The sequence below is a fragment of the Vulpes vulpes genome, chromosome 4, assembly GCF_048418805.1.
Source record: "Vulpes vulpes isolate BD-2025 chromosome 4, VulVul3, whole genome shotgun sequence".
Taxonomy (NCBI): Eukaryota; Metazoa; Chordata; class Mammalia; order Carnivora; family Canidae; genus Vulpes; species Vulpes vulpes.
This window is the reverse complement of record NC_132783.1, coordinates 82,739,917-82,756,711: the sequence shown is the minus strand read 5'-3', so window position 1 is coordinate 82,756,711 and position 16,795 is coordinate 82,739,917. Positions and strand designations below refer to the sequence as shown.

The window sequence follows — 16,795 nt, the reverse complement described above, 5'->3', positions numbered from 1 at the left end:
TTCATTTGGGCAAATTATACTGATTGCATTTTTTTTTTTTTGTTTTTTGTTTTTTTTTTTCCTACTTCATATGTCTCTACAGAAAAAGGTGGATTGTTTTTATTTTTGTTTTTTTACTTTTTGAAGTTTTTATTTTAATTCTAGTATAGTTAACATACTGTGTTATATTAGTTTCAGGTGTACAAGGTAGTGATTCAACAATTCAGGTGGATTATTTGTAAACCCAGGAAACAAAACCAGTCCTAAAGTGGGTCAGTGTATGTCAAATAGAAGTTCATAAAATTGAAATTATTTTCTAGTGTTCATATTAAGCTAGTGTTGAAACCAACAAAATCATCTTTTGTCATACAATTTTAATCATCTTAAAAACTGTAAAGGATCCATTAATTTGGAATGGCCATCAGAGAAATGCTTATCAATACATAGCATAAAACTGTCACATAAATGGCGATTCATCTCTAACTATTTGTGTTTTTATTCTGCTATATCTTCTTTTTATCTTTTTGTGGGACCCATACGTTTAATAGAAAATTGCCCAGGAACGAGAAAAATTTGCTGATGAAGGCAGTATATTCTATACCCTTGGAGAATGTGGACTCATATCCTTTTCGGACTACATTTTCCTTACAACTGTTCTTTCTAGTAAGTATAAACTTTTCTTTTTATTCACTTATAGGAGCATACAGGAATTTAAAAAAAAAGTTGACTAGAGGGAGAATCAAGACATGTTTGTAGAGTTCATGAATTATAAGTTACATATAGTTTCGTTTGTTTGAATTCTATATAACTTGTATATAGAACCACCTGAGAAAAGAGAAAAAGTATCAAAGTAAAGTGAAGAAAAAAAACAACTGTGAAGTTAAATCTGCTTTTAAGTGTTTGAAGCCCTATATTCTGTTAAAATAGATTATACACTGCCTGGTCCTATAGCCTTTATTAATGTTTCTACTTCCCCACTAAAACACATATTGATCTATCATTTCTCCATTAAAGAAGAAAATGCGCTTAGTTTTTCTAATTGTGTTGAATATTCACTTTTGAATCTTAGAGGATTACATCTTAAGACACAAAATTCAAATTTGACTTATTTAGAGCACTGATGAATTGGTGATTTCTTTAAGCTAAATTATTTGGTTGATAAGTATGCTACTCTATGTGGCTTTTTTTTTTAACCATTCAGACAAACAAATAAAAAAATATATGTTTCTAGCTTTTTGTGTATACTCAATTAAAATCTACCTAAATTGAATGAAAGAGATCTGATTTGTATGTTTGAAAGAGGTGATTCTAATTTTTTTTTCATTCGTGACATATCAAACAAAAATAACTGCCTTTTCCTTCCCTTCTCTAGGCTAGTCATCTGTAAAGATAAAACTTTAAGGTAGTTTTAAACAAATGACATACACAATACACAGTTCTGCCATAGATCTGACCACTCTTACTCTTCTTCCCTCCGTTGACAGAAAAAAATGAAGAAATATAGGCTAATACGCCTTACCATAGCTGTCTTTGGGATACAAAAGTGTCTGAATAAATTCACATGGTGGTCCAGTGCTCTGACAATGTAGATAAACATCAATTTGTTATGAAGATCCAAAATAGTGAACTAAGTAAAAGAAAATTTCAGATCTTAAATTGAGTATTGTTAAAGTTAGTTGTTATTTTGGTAGGGTATGCTTTTCCAGAATTGACTTATCCTGTCCCACCGCTTCTTAGCTTTGTGATTAGGAGCAAGTCAGTGAACTTGTTCATCTGTTTTGTTTATAAAATGAAGATAACAATCATACCAAACCCAAATTACTTATTTGAGGATTATGAGATCATAAATATAAAGTACCTAATTCAGTGCCTAGTATTTAGTAGGTATGCAGTCTCTGGGTTTTTTAATTCGTAATACCCCATCATAGAATGCTATTTCATATCTGATTTTAAAAGATCCATAAATCTTGTCAGTAAAAGAACAAGCAGAACTGGTAGGAATTTTTAAGCCTTTTTTGTGACTTTAAATAGAATTTGCATTCAATAAGCATGATGTGGTAGAGTATTACATTTGATGAAGAGACCAACTTTGAGAACTGTACTAATCTTTACTATATACAGTGGCAGTAGTCCCCTGGAAATGTTTGTTGAGCTGAAGTGAGATTTTAATTTTCATCCACTGCTCAGTCCTGTTACCTTCATACCTTTCTAAGTATCAGAAGGACCACAGAACAGAACCTTCAGATTACCGAGCATGTTGTGTAACTCCTTTAATTCAGTCATTTTAGAGGAGATAAAAGTCATACTGACCCTTAAATTCTGGAAACCACTCCAATTAGCTCTACGGGTCCAGGCACCTTTACATCTTGGTGGTCAGCTCCTAGCTTAAACGTAGTGGGTGATTTACAAAAAGTGCTTAGTATTATTACAATGTCACATACAGTTGACTCTTGAACAACACTGGGGACGGGAGTGCTGACATTCCCCTTTACCCCCCACTGTTAAAAAATCTATATATAACTTTTGACTCCCCCAAAACTAGTAGTCTACTGTTGACTAGAAACCTTACTAGATAACGTAAGTTCAATTAACACATTTTGTATGCTGTATGTATTATATACATATATATATATAAAGTATTTTTATGATAAAGAAACTAGAAAAGAAAATGTTAATACAATCATAAGACAGAGAAAATACATTTACAGTATTGTACTGTATCAAAAAAATCACATATAAGTAGATACCCACCCACACACACACACACACACACACACACACAGTTCAAGCCTGTATTGTTCAAGGGTGAATTGTCATTTCTATATTGTAAGGAATGAGAAAATATAATAAGAATATGATTTTAAGATTTTCTCTTTATATCAGTGGTTTTAAGCATTTTGATTATTATTATATGCCTCTAGTGTTTCTTAACCTTAGCACTCTTTATTGTTGTTGTTGTTGAACCTTAGCACTCTTGATGTTTGGGGCAGGATAATTTATTGCTGTGAGGGCTGTCCTGTGCATTGTAAGAGGTTTAGCAACATTCCTGGTTTCTACCCACTAGATGTCAATAGAACACCCATTCTCCTCTCACAGTTGTGGCAATCAAAAATGTCTTCAGGATTGTAAAATGTCCCCTTGGGGTTGAGGATGAGAAGGAATCATCCCTGGTTGAGAGCCACTGCCCTAGCCTGGGTCACAGTATTTTGTTTGTTTCATTTGTGTTATTATGTGCCTTGATGTAGTAGTTTTCATGTTTCTTATCTTGGAGTTCTTTAACTTTTTGCATCTATGGATTTATAGTTTTCATCCAATTTGGAAAAAAAATTCAGCCATTATTTCTTGAGATACTTTTTTCTTCTCTTTCTTCTTCTTTGGAGACTTCAATTATATATACATATTTTTTTTTCCCTCACATCAACCTTATAATATTTGCACTACTATTATCTTCATTTTACAGGTAAGGAAATTGAGGCATATGGAGAGTTACAAACAAAAAAATTTGCTCCAAGTCCCAGAGTAGATAGATGATTCAGAGTTTGAACCTAGGCCAACTCCAGCATCTAGGCTCCTGTTGATTGGCTTTACAAGTCTGTGGTTACATGTTCAGCAGTGATAAACCATAATTTATGTAATGCCTCTTCCTTCTCTCAGGCTGGCTATGGGAAGGTTGGTCATAAACTCTCCTGTAGATAACAGGCATTTCAAGCATTCTTGTAATCCAAATGTTGCACACTGCATTGTCCACTTACCCAACAAACCATGGGAGGAAATGTGCTACAGGAATTACGCTAAGATCAGTTCTTTCCCATGTCCTATCTTGCCTCTAGGGTGATAGGAAATGAGGCTCTCAGTGGATCATCTTCCTTTTGGTTAACAAAATTTCATTACAATCTAGACACAGTAAATGGTTCCCAAATCATCCTGCAGGAGAGAATACAATTCTTTAAACACCAAAAGATTTGCCAAGGAGTGATTTGGGACTAGGGGACATGCATTAGCATATTCATTAACCTATTATTCTGGTGGACAACAGGGGGTGTCCTGAAGATTTCCAACAGAAAACCAGCTGCAGCAATGTAAAACAGCCAGACAAGGCAGGACTATCATCAGTATTTCTAAGTAGCTGGTCTTTTTTCCAAAATTGATAAACTCAGTAGTGTTCAAGAAATTGCCGTGATTTTGAAGAATATGAACACTTTGCCCAAATGGATTGACATTTGGGACCTCTGTATACTTTAAAAACTCTACTATGTTTAACTCTTTGAGGAACCTCCACACAGTTTTCCAGAGTGGCTGTACCAGTTCACATTCTCACCAACAGTGCAAGAGGGTTCCCCTTTCTCCACATCCTCTCCAACATTTGTTGTTTCTTGTCTTGTTAATTTTTGCCATTCTCACTGGTGTGAGGTGGTATCTCATTGTGGTTTTGATTTGTATTTCCCTGATGGCAAGTGATGCAGAGCATTTTCTCATGTGCTTGTTGGCCATGTCTGTGTCTTCCTCTGAAATTTCTATTCATGTCTTTTGCCCATTTCAGGATTGGATTGTTTGTTTCTTTGCTGTTGAGTTTAATAACTTCTTTATAGATCTTGGATACTAGCCCTTTATCTGATATGTCATTTGCAAATATCTTCTCCCATTCTGTAGGTGGTCTTTTAGTTTTGTTGACTGTTTCTTTTGCTGTGCAGAAGCTTTTTATCTTGATTAAGTCCCAATAATTCATTTTTGCTTTTGTTTCCTTTGCCTTCATTGGATGTATTTTTCAAGAAGTTGCTGTGGCCAAGTTCAAAAAGGGTGGTGTTGCCTGTGTTCTCCTCTAGGATTTTGAGTTGTCCATTTTGAGTTTATCTTTGTGTATGGTTTAAGAGAATGGTCTAGTTTCATTCTTCTGCATGTGGCTGTCCAATTTTCCCAGCACCATTTATTGAAGAGACTGTCTTTTTTTTCCAGTGGATAGTCTTTCCTGCTTTGTCAAATATTACTTGACCGTAGAGTTGAGGGTCCACTTCTGGATTCTCTATTCTGTTACATTTATCTATGTGTCTGTTTTTGTGCCAGTACCACACTGACTTGATGACCACAGCTTTGTAGTACAACCTGAAATCTGGCATTGTGATGCCCCCAGCTCTGGTTTTCTTTTTTTAATAGTCCCATGGCTATTCGGGGTCTTTTCTGATTCCACACAAATCTTTTTTTTTTTTTTCCACACAAATCTTAAGATGATTTGTTCCAACTCTCTGAAGAAAGTCCATGGTATTTTTATAGGGATTGCATTAAATGTGTAAATTGTGCTGGGTAACATAGAAATTTTCACAATATTAATTCTTCCAATCCATGAGCATGGAATATTTTTCCATTTCTTTGTGTCTTCCTCAATTTCTTTCAGAAGTGTTCTGTAGTTTTTAGGGTATAGATCCTTTACGTCTTTGGTTAGGTTTATTCCTAGGTATCTTATGCTTTTGGGTGCAATTGTAAATGGGATTGATTCCTTAATTTCTCTTTCTTCAGTCTCATTTTTATTGAGACTTCAGACTCATTTTTATTGATATAAAGAGAAAATAAATGCCCCATGACCCAGCAATTGCACTGCTGGGGATTTACCCCAAAGATAGAGATGCAATGAAACGCCGGAACACCTTCACCCCAATGTTTACAGCAGCAATGTCCACAATAGCCAAACTGTGGAAGGAGCCTCAGTATCCATCGAAAGATGAATGGATAAAGAAGATGTGGTATATGTATACAATGGAATATTAACCATTAGAAACGACAAATACCCACCATTTGCTTCCACGTGGATGTAACTGGAGGGTATTATGCTGAGTGAAATAAGTTAATCAGAGAAGGACAAACATATGGTCTCATTCGTTTGGAGAATATAAAAAATAGTGAAAGGGAATAAAGGGGAAAGGAGAGAAAATGAGTGAAAATATCAGTGAGGATGACAAAACATGAGAAACACCTAACTCTGGGAAACAAACAAGGGGTAGTGGAAAGGGAGGGCAATTGGGGTGACTGGGTGACGGGCACTGAGGGGGCACTTGGCAGGATGAGCACTGGGTGTTATGCTATATGTTGGCAAATTGAACTCCAATAAAAAAACTATGTATATATAAAAAAAATAAAAAATAAAATGCTAGGCCCACTTGAAAGAATAAAAAAAAAAAAACTCTACTATGTTGTCCAAAATAAAATTTGACAGCTATATATAGCAAATCCTTCATTTCCCTTCTTGATTTATAATTACTTCTCCTAAAAATAAAAACAAGAAAACTGCTTTTATGAGATTCGTGACTGGCTCAGTCAGTGAACCATGCAATTGTTGATCTTGAGGTCATGAGTTTGAGCCCCACATAGGGCACAGAGCTTACCTTAAAAGAAAAAAAAAAAGGAGTAGACAACAATGTAAAAATAAAGCTGGAAACCCTTATTAAAAAAAAGAGAGAGAGAGAGAGAGAGAAAACAACTTTTCTTTTTTTTTTTTTTAAGATTTTATTTATTTATTCATGAGAGAGAGAGAGGCAGAGACACAGGCGGAGGGAGAAGCAGGCTCCATGCAGGGAGCCCGACTTGGGACCCGATCCCAGGTCTCCAGGATCAGGCCCTGGGCTGAAGGTGGCACTAAACCACTGAGCCACTCAGGCTGCCCCAGCTTTTCTTTTAAAAAGCATGTTATATAAATACATACTACATACATAATACTTAAAAAGCATGGTATTGTAATTTCACCCATTAAATAGAGTCAATTCTTCATATTTAAACTTTTTAGAAGTTTTATTTTTTTTTAGCTAAACAAGAATATCTTGGACACACACCCAGAATAACAATCAATTTGGCAACAATTTCTTGTGCTTATAATCAACAATGGCATATCTGTCTTACTCTTCTCTGTATGTGCTTTGGATAATGGGGGCCCTCTTTGGCTTATCTGAAACTAAACACCTTTAAAAGTTTTAAACACTGTCACACACACTCACACACACACACACACACACACACACACACATTTAAACATACATACCTCCTAAACCCCTTTCCTGTTTTATTTTTTCTCCTTGGCAATTATCAATCAGTATTTAACATTCTATACAGTTGATTTCTTTTTCTTATTTATGATTACGTAGGATGTAAACTATAAACTACATAACAATAACCACAGGTTTATAATGATATTCACTACAAATTTGTAATGGTATTCACTATAGATATATCTACTCTATTAAAGCATTGGGGCACAGTAACAAAGCAAGAATGTAACTTTTTTTTTTTATTTTCTCCAAAAGGAAGTTTAGCAAATATAAGGCTCAACTTTGCTGTTTATACCTGAAGTTGAGAACAATTCTTATAGCTGTTGTCTTTAGTCTGTACCCAGTACCAATGGAATGAGGAAAATATGTTTTTAAATGAATTTATTTCCACACAACTTGGCTTCTTATAATTTAGAATTCACATATTTGTATCCCCCCTTTATTCTTAATTCATAAATTCTCTTGTTTTATACTATATTTCTGATGGTATAAACATATTTCTGAGGAATTAACTTGAAGAATTTTCTTTAAAAAAAAAGATTGTACTTATTTATTCATTCATGAGAGACACATAGAGAGGCAGAGACATAGGCAGAAGGAGAAGCAGGCTCCTTGCAGGGAGCTTGATGCGGGACTCAATCCGAGGACCCCAGGATCTCAACCTGAGCCAAAGGCAGATGCTCAACCAATGAGCCAACCAGGCGTCCCTTCTTGAAGAATTTTCTCCATGAGCCTTAACATCTGTATTAAGTAGAATATTAAGTATTTAGTAAATAACTATTAAGAATTCTAGATTCGTTCTAGGCAAGAGAGATTGTTAATAATTACTATTATTAAATAATTTCTAAAAGGCCTCTGATCCTTAAAGTAGGTTAATAAAAATTGAATGAGACTACTGAAGCATGATTATGAATGGCTTCATTCTCTGCACTGACAAACTGCAACATTAGCTGATGGTCTTAAATCTTATATAGAAGTCAGAGATTTTTTTCATAACTAGGTGCAGAGAAAGGTCATCCGGATTTATCTGGAATGCTACATAGCATTTATTGATTTGGATCATTTCTTGTTAATGCTAAAATTCATTTGATAATGATAGTATGACTTAGAATCTGGATCTTGGCCATTGGCAATTATGAAATATTTATTTTGTGCTCTTTCTCTCCATATGTGTTCTAAGTGAAGTTATTAGCACTGTGGCCTAATAACATAAAAACAATTCTAGATAGCTTAAGGAAGCAATAATAAAACAAAGATAAAAGCTGGTTATTAAGCATCTTCCTTACTATTTACTGTTATCTTTTAAAACCCACCAGAGGGGATCCATGGGTGGCTCAGCGGTTTAGCACCTGTCTTCGGCCCACGACGTGATCCTGGAGTCCTGGGATCAAGTCCCACGTCGAGCTCCCTGCATGGAGCCTGCTTCTCCCTCTGCCTGTGTCTCTGCCCCTCTCTCTGTGTCTCTCATGAATGAATGAATGAATAAATAAATAAATACCACCAGAAAAAGCAAAAGCAAAAAATGCTACAGCATGTTCAGTACCTAGGAACAGACCTAATGAAAGTCAGGCATAATTCAGTGTATTCCGATTTGATTCCCTCTTTAAATTTTGAGCAATCAGTGGAGAAATTGAATAAGTGATTTCCACTTTAGCAGGATTTGATACATTGACAATTAAACCACATTCTCATTGTGATGCTTATTTTTCACAAACCTTATAAGAAATTACTACAGCATTCAAGTGACAGTTTATATTTTATTTCTCTTGCCATACTAAATTCAGCAGCCGATCACAAAGTATGTGTGACTTGGTGCTAGTGGTGCTGATCATTGCCATTCCATCTAATGAAAATGTTACAGAAGTTATAGGTGAGGGGTACTTGGGTGGCTCAATCAGTTGAGGGTCTGCCTTCAGCTCAGGTCATGATCCCAGATTTCTGGGATCCAGCCCCATATCAGGCTCCCTGCTCAGCGGCTAGCCTGCTTCTCCCTCTCCCTATGCCTGCTGCTCCCCTTGCTTGTGCATGCTGTCAGATAAATAAAATCTTAAAAAAATAATAATTATAGATGAAAATGTTTTTCAGCCCGAGTGATCTGTTGAAAATTCCAGCAAGGCAGCATATTGAGATCTATCAACAGATTTAAGGCAGTTACAAATCTTTTTTATTGGAACATCAGAGTTGGGAAGTTACAGAGAAATTTTGATTTAGCTATTAATCTGTACAAGTTTTTTTGGGTCTAGGATTATCTGCCATTGCTAAATTGACATTATGAGTAAGACAAAGCAAATGAAAGGCGGATCTTATTCAGTGTTATTTCTGCATATAAGAGGTGTGTAGAATTTTAGAAATACTCATTTGCATGTTCTACAGCCAAAAGTGTTTCCTTGTGTTGATTACCAGTAGCTTCTTTCTCTGGCATAACCTGCTTTTAAGGTTAATTTGTTGATTTTATACTAATGCAGCTTTATCAAAACAATAAAATAATGCTTTTAAATGCATCAAGTATTTATGATGCTAAATTCATTTTGAGCCAGTTGTACCTGAGAACACTGTGCCATTTCAGTAACCCCGCTGTTAGAGAAAGGTGAAGCATTTTCATCTTTGTATCAACAACCACATAAGAATTTTAGTTCAGATGAGCAAGAAATAACTGATGTTTGTTTTTAACTCTCTCAGATCTGCATGTGACTCTACTAGAGGATTAAAATGTTTTCTTTATCTACAAAAGGAAATTAATATTTTGGGAACAATTGCTTGAGATTTCTTCTGAAGATTCACAGAGCTAAGAGGAAAACAGACTAAAGAACCAAATTATGGCTTATAACAAAAAATAAGACCTAAACATGTTTTGACTATATCTTGAGGATTTCATAATTTTACACTTTTAAGGAAACCAGTTCTTATTTGCCTTTTCACACATGTATTTTATTTGAATTGATCCATTTTCAATTTTTTAAACTAATAAAATTCTAATATTGACTTAAAATGTTACAGAAATCTGGTTAAGGGCACATAATGTCTCTATTAAGTTCTCTTTCAGGAAAAATAGTCAACTAGGGCTGTATTCTAAAGAAGAGGTTTTTGAATGAAGTAGTCAGGAGTGTTTTCTGTATGCCCAGTAGGCTGATGCTGCCACCACAGTTATGTCTGCATACATTTTGTCCTGTCTTGAATGGCTTCTCTTGGCCTTCAGAGCTTTGTGGTACTTCTCCAGGGAGTCAGTTCTCTAGGATAACTGAGATTCAGGTAGGGGCTCCAGAAGAGAGAAGAGAAGAGGTTTCTCCTGGTCCTACTTCTCTCCTCCTGAGACCCTTGGGAAGGGAAGCCTAATAGGAGAAGCATTTGGTAAACCCAAAGGCTTCCCCCTTTCTTAGGTTACATTTATCAATGGGATAAAGTTCATGGAGCAAGAAAAATAAAACTACAACATAGGCTAAATTCTCTGCTTTCTAGAAAGTGCCCTCATGTATAAAATTATTTCTTTTCCTCCCTTCATTCTTCAGATCAAAACTGCCTTTCTCTTAGCCTATTTCAGTTAGGATTTTGTTTTTTAAAACAAACATTAGAATTTTAAAAGAAATTTTTACATTGAGTTGTGAATCATAACAGCTCCAGAGATATTTTCAGGAAAATGCTTATTGAATATTCCAAATAATCTCTGATTAAAGTTTAGAAAGTGGATATGGTATCACTAAATAATAACTTGAAGTAGGAACTATGTCATGAATGTGCTTTTGTATCCCCAAAGTACCTAACACTGTATCCTACTAATACTGTTCATTCTAAAAATATTTGAATGAAAGGATATTTGGGATGTGACCTCTCTGAGTCCCTTTAAGTAGAAAGGAGATCCAGCCACCCATCCATCTCCATACCCTTGATAACAATGTGAAATAGACCTCAGTTTACTTTTTTATTTCAGTCATTCTTTTTTCCGCTAGAATAGAGTACAGAAACTTTCCCAGATTTTAGCATTTTATTACTCTTCTAACTTCTGTCTTATCCTCCTCAACCTCTATCCTGTCCTGTTTTTGTTCTCTTGGTAGTTTGGATGGCTCCATAAGAATTGAGTCCTTAACAATGGATGATGTTTAAAGATCTTTGTTTATGGTCCACGAGCCCCACTTTTTCACATTGTTTATCTCTTAGAAATTGGACTGGAATCAAATATATCTGTCTACCTCTATAGCTGGCCTTGCCCTAAAACTACAGCTTAATAGTATTTGGTTATGCTTAGGCTTCATTCTCTGTTGTTTACCTGTTCCTGTAACAGGTTTACAAAATGCTTTATTTGTTGTGCTGGGGAATTTGAGGGTGCACAAGGAAATCAAGGCAAGAATCATGGTTGTCGCAGGATGGTTAGCTTAATCACTACCCTTTCTGAAGAAAATATTCAACACAGTATCTGGCACATATTAAGTACTCTGTGTATATTTATTGGCTAAATAAGTATCTAAGAATTTTTCTGAATAGATGCTTTAGTATACATACTAAAATTTTATCTTGCTGCAAGTACCTTTAGCAGTCCTGCCTACTATTTAGAACTGTTTTTAAATAATAGCTATTCTCAGGGCAGCTGGGTGGCTCAGTTGATTTAAGTGTCTGCCTTCGGCTCGGGTCATGATCAGAGGGTTCTGGAATCGAGCCCCACGTCAGGATCCCTGCTCAGTGGGGAGCCTGCTTCTCCCTCTCCTCCCCACCAACCCACCTGTTTGTGCTCTCTCCCTCTCTCTCTCCCACTCTCTCTTTCTCTGTCTCTCTCTCTCTCAAATAAATAAAATCTTTTTAAAAAAATAGTAACATGCATGTGAAGAAAATACATTCCTAACATAGAGCATAACCTTAGTCAAGGGTAAAACACTGGCATGCCTCTCAGAATCTTGCTCTTAGGAACTCTTGGGGAATCGAAGCTTTTTGATATCTCTGGCATTGAATACTCTCCTCTAACACAACTGTCAAATAACAGCGTAAGGAAGAGCAATTTAAATGAAAGACTGTTTCTGGCAGCTCTCAGAAGGTCATCTGGTAACTGAGGCTGAGATATAGCTCAAAGACTGGTTATATACTATGAACTAGAAACCTTAACTATTTCTTCTCTGTGGGTGTGAACTTATAAATTGTTTCTTTTTTTGAGAATCAGGCCTAAAATGTATTTTCTAGAAAAGCAATAGTTAGAAGGAGTAAGTCTGTAATTCCTTGCTGAAGGAATTCAGATAATTTTCACAATCTTACGAATTTTTTAAACGCAGGTTCTTGACATGCACTATTACATATTCTTTACGAGGAAAAGAAAACCTTGCCAATTGACGTTAACTAAATCACACTGAGATGCAATAAAGAATAAAGAGCTCTCTTTATAGCCATTGGAGAGTCTATATGTAATGTCAAGCTCTTGTAGTTTCTTTCATTGTTTTAGGATTTCCAAATAAAAGCCTAACTAAGTAAATGTGAATTTTAAGTCTGTTCTAAGAATATACATTATATTTTTATTTTTTTTTCATTATGGCCAGAATTTATTGGGGCATCTGGGTGGCTCAGTTGGTTAAGTATCCAGCTCTTGATCTCAGCTCAGGTCTTGATCTCAGTGTAATGAGTTCAAGCCCTAAGTTTGGACTCCATGCTGGGTGTGGAGCCTACATTAAAAGAGGAGGGGGGCACCTGGGTGGCTCAGTGGTTGGGCATCTGCCTTTGGCTCAGGTTGTGATCCTGGGGTCTAGGGATCAAGTCCTGCATTAGGCTCCCCGCAGGGAGCCTGCTTCTCCCTTTGCCTGTTTCTCTGTCTCTCTCTGTGTCTCTCATGAATAAATAAATAAAATTTTCTAAAAAAGAATTTACTGGAGTAAAACATGGGTCTTCTAATCGGATACTTCAAGTAAGTGCTGCTAGGAATAGCAACTTAACTCCTACTCCCTACCCCCTGTGTTCATGGTGTCCTGACTACCTTCTCTGACTGACTATAGCCTAGAGCTATACAAAGTACAGGCATAAAAAAAAAAAACCACAAAGTACAGGCATAATGGCTCTTCCTTGCCTCTTGGGCAGCTTTATCCCCCATCTGCCCTACAGGTAGACTACCTTAATAGCCTAGTTTTTGGGCTTAGTCATCAAAACTACATGAGGTAAGTGAAATTTTTCCTGAGATCACTCTCAAAAGCAAAGTCCTTTACCTCTGAGAAACTGGGATAAAGATTAGGTTTGATTACCTCTTTTAAAGGGGCAATTAGTTGTTCCTCCCCTTATTGACTACCAAATTCTTTTTTTAAAAATATTTTATTTATTTATTCATAAGACACAGAGAGAGAGGCAGAGACGTAGGCAGAGGGAGAAGCAGGCCCCATGCAGGAAGCCTGATGTGGGACCTGATCCTGGGACTCCAGGACCATGCCCTGAGCCAAAGATAGACACTCAATCGCTGAGCCATCCAAGTGTCCCTTGACTACCAAATTCAAAACCATTTGAATCATTCAAAACTACAAGAGCTTGACATTACATATAGACTCTCCAATGGCTATAAATGTGCATCAGAATTAACTACTGGAATAATACTTAAATTTAATTGACCATATAGTATTGGTGAAAGCATAAATTATAGACATATGTTTTTAGAATCTTGACAATATTTATCAAACATTTTCAAAAATGTTAACCCTTTAGCTTAGTGATTTAATTTCTCCAAGTTTAGGCTAATAAGATGATCACGTGTATAATGATGTTGATGGTCAAAAAATATATTGCAAAGAACTCAAATATCAAACAGATGGTTGAGCAAATTACAATAAATCTATTCAATGATTTTTAGTATAGCACATAATGTTATGTATGTAATATGGAGATTTATTAGCATAGAAAAGTGTTCACACGGTTTTGATAAGTCAAAACATATATATTGCATGATTCCATTTTGGGAAAAGAGAAAAATGTGAATGTGTGTTTGTATATGTATTTAAAAATAGTTTGAATATTTGTTTTTCTGACCTGTGTCAAATCCTGTAAATTCTACCTTGAAATAATCCAGAATCCCACCATCTTTCACTGTCCTCTTTTGTGTCTTGGATTATTTTAGTACCTTCCTAGTTGGTCATTCTTTTTTCACACTTGCTTCTCTACAGTCCATTCTTAATATGGAAGCCAGAATGATTTTGTTAATTCAAGTTGTTTCAGCACCCAGAGGTAAAAATACTCAAAGCAGAGCATTATTTTATCTTAACACCATTGTTCTCACAGATAGGGTCATCTGTCTTCTTGTTTTCTGTAGAATTCATTAGGAAATCCTTCCCTGGCCTTTTATAGGAGTAACCCTGCTCATAAATCTGTTTTGTGCACAGCTCTCTAGGCTTTTCATTAGTGGAACATTATTAGTTAGACACATAAGGCTTCCTTCTTTCCTGGGTTCTTTCTACAGATGGAAGGAAGCCCTTATATCTGTATCAAGACAGATTGAGGGGGAAAGACTGGTCTTCAGTTTCAAAGTGACTAAATTCTCTGCCTTCTAAGAAATTCGTCATCCAAAAAAAATTACTTTTTCCCTTTGTTGTACAAAAGGAATACAGACACACCCTATTACTGGTACTACATATTTAAATCTAATCTACTAGGGCAGCCCAGGTGGCTCAGTGGTTTGGCGCCGCCTTCAGCCCAGGATGTGATCCTGGAGACCCGGGATTGAGTCCCGCGTCAGGCTCCCAGCATGAGCCTGCTTCTCCCTCTGCCTGTGTCTATTTCTCTGTGTGTGTGTGTCTCATGAATAAATAAATAAAATCATAAATAAATAAATAAATAAATAAATAAATAAATAAATAAATAAAATCCACTATGGTGGAGCAGTTCACAGGGAGAAAAGCAGCAAAATTACCCAGTTTCTATCTTTATACATTTACCAGAAAAAAAATGTGCTTAGTTGAATCAGATACAGCTGGAATGCATCATGGAAAGGACTCTAGGAAAAAGACATTGCCCCCATAACTCCCTGTAAGTACAGGGATGGGAAGCAGGGAATATCCAAGAGGCTAAATGACAATAAGAGCATTCTGGTTGACAAAGTGATCTTGTTAGAAAGGGAGCTTCCACTCCATGGATGATAGCAACCTCTTCTTTCATTGAGCTGATTCAAATCAGCAAAGCCAACTTTGTGCTAAGCTATGAGAGGGAAATCTGTATTTGACTCTCCTCACCCTTCACTCCAAAAGACAAAATTGCCTTTCTCAAAATACAAGAAATTTAGGTTTTAAAAAATTAAATCCTGGGCGCCTGGCTGGCTCTGTCAGAGAAACATACAACTCTTGGTCTCAGGGTCATGGGTTCAAGCCCCACATTAGGTGTAGACCAATTACTGGGAAAGATAAATTTTTTAAAAAATTAAATCTTCAGAGTGAATGAATTCACACTAAATCATAAATGACCTATAAATTCCTATAAGAATTCTAGAAATATTTTCAACAAGATGTCTGTAGGTCCAAAAGATTTCCTAAGTAATGGGGTTCATACAGTGGGTGTAAGTAGTCATGTAATAAGATCCTTGGAGATAGGAATATGACCTGATGTTGAAATCCCAGGAACTTCTGTAAAGAATGAAGATCCAGAAATGTATTCACTAGAGCGAGGGTTCGACTTAGTGATGTCACAAAGAGAAGGAAACAGGAGAACCCAGCCTCCATCCCTCCCAATAAAGGTCAACAATTTGATGGCTATCCACAAACAAAAGCAGCTCTAGGAGAGCTCTGTACTCTACTTAAGAAACTTCAGCAGAAACTTCCCACACAGAAAGGAAGGAAAAACAGCTCCGTTTGCCTGTGCCATCTTATTGCCCAAGTCAGCTTTGCTCATCACCAAAAGGAAACTTCACTTCTAGAAAGAATTCCCCTCACTGAAAATGGAAGATTGAAATGACCAACCAGCTTCCCGAGCCTTTCAAAACTCTGCACAAAGGACTTGCTTCAGTTTCATCCTGCTCAGAAACAAGCAAAATTGAGATGTACAGGCCAGCCCGGGTGGCTCAGCAGTTTATCGCTGCTGCCTTCAGCCCAGGGCATGATCCTGGAAACCCAGGATCAAGTCCCATATCAGGCTCCCTGCATGGAACCTGTTTCTCCCTCTGCCTGTGTCTCTGCCTCTCTCTGTGTGTGAATAAATAAATAAATCATGAATAAATAAATAAAATCTTAAAAAAAACTGAGATGTACAGAGTTGGCTAGGAATAGGGAAATCAGGTAGGGGTACCACTATCAGTCATAATGTGAGAATGACTGGGATTCCCAGTGATCTGCTCTGTAGAAGACCCCAGCATCTTTGGCCACTGAAGATACCAATGGCCAACACAGCTACCACATACTTCCTGCAGATTTCACTGGTTTTCTTCCCAGAAATATTCATATTCACTGATGCCAGCCCCCCTCCCTACCCCATTCTCCACTGAAGCCGGGACATCCACCAGCAGCCAGCCCAAGCCTGAGGCTATACAAATACAAGACTCCAGCCTAGACCCCTACAGCTGATCCCCACCTGTGTGCTGGTCTCCTGCCCTTCACTGGCCTTCATTGCAGTGTTTACACCTGTGACAAGATTCTATAGCTATGGAAGTACATGCCAGTAGCCAAGGTCCCTACAGCTGTTTGTGCGTGTAGATCTGGCCCTGTCTCGTGTCACTGGCCTTTACCGCTGGGATTGCCAACTAATCCCTTCACCTATGTATCTGCATGCCTGTGTGCTGACTCAAGACATTCATTTCCACTGTTGTGCACCCATGACAAGATCTAGCAGCCACAGTAGTGCAGACTAACAGCCAG

General features: G+C 36.8%; 1 protein-coding gene across 5 annotated transcripts in view; it reads left to right on the top strand.

Moving 5' to 3' along the window:
* The window catches only part of MICU1 (mitochondrial calcium uptake 1), a 247,048-nt gene that overhangs the window by 134,316 nt on the left and 95,937 nt on the right, over positions 1-16,795 (top strand). For all 5 annotated transcript variants that reach the window (XM_026004302.2, XM_072754993.1, XM_072754994.1 and 2 more), the window contains one exon: positions 528-642. In XM_026004302.2, coding sequence (XP_025860087.2) covers positions 528-642 — 115 coding nt within the window. The remainder of the gene's footprint in view (positions 1-527; positions 643-16,795) is intronic.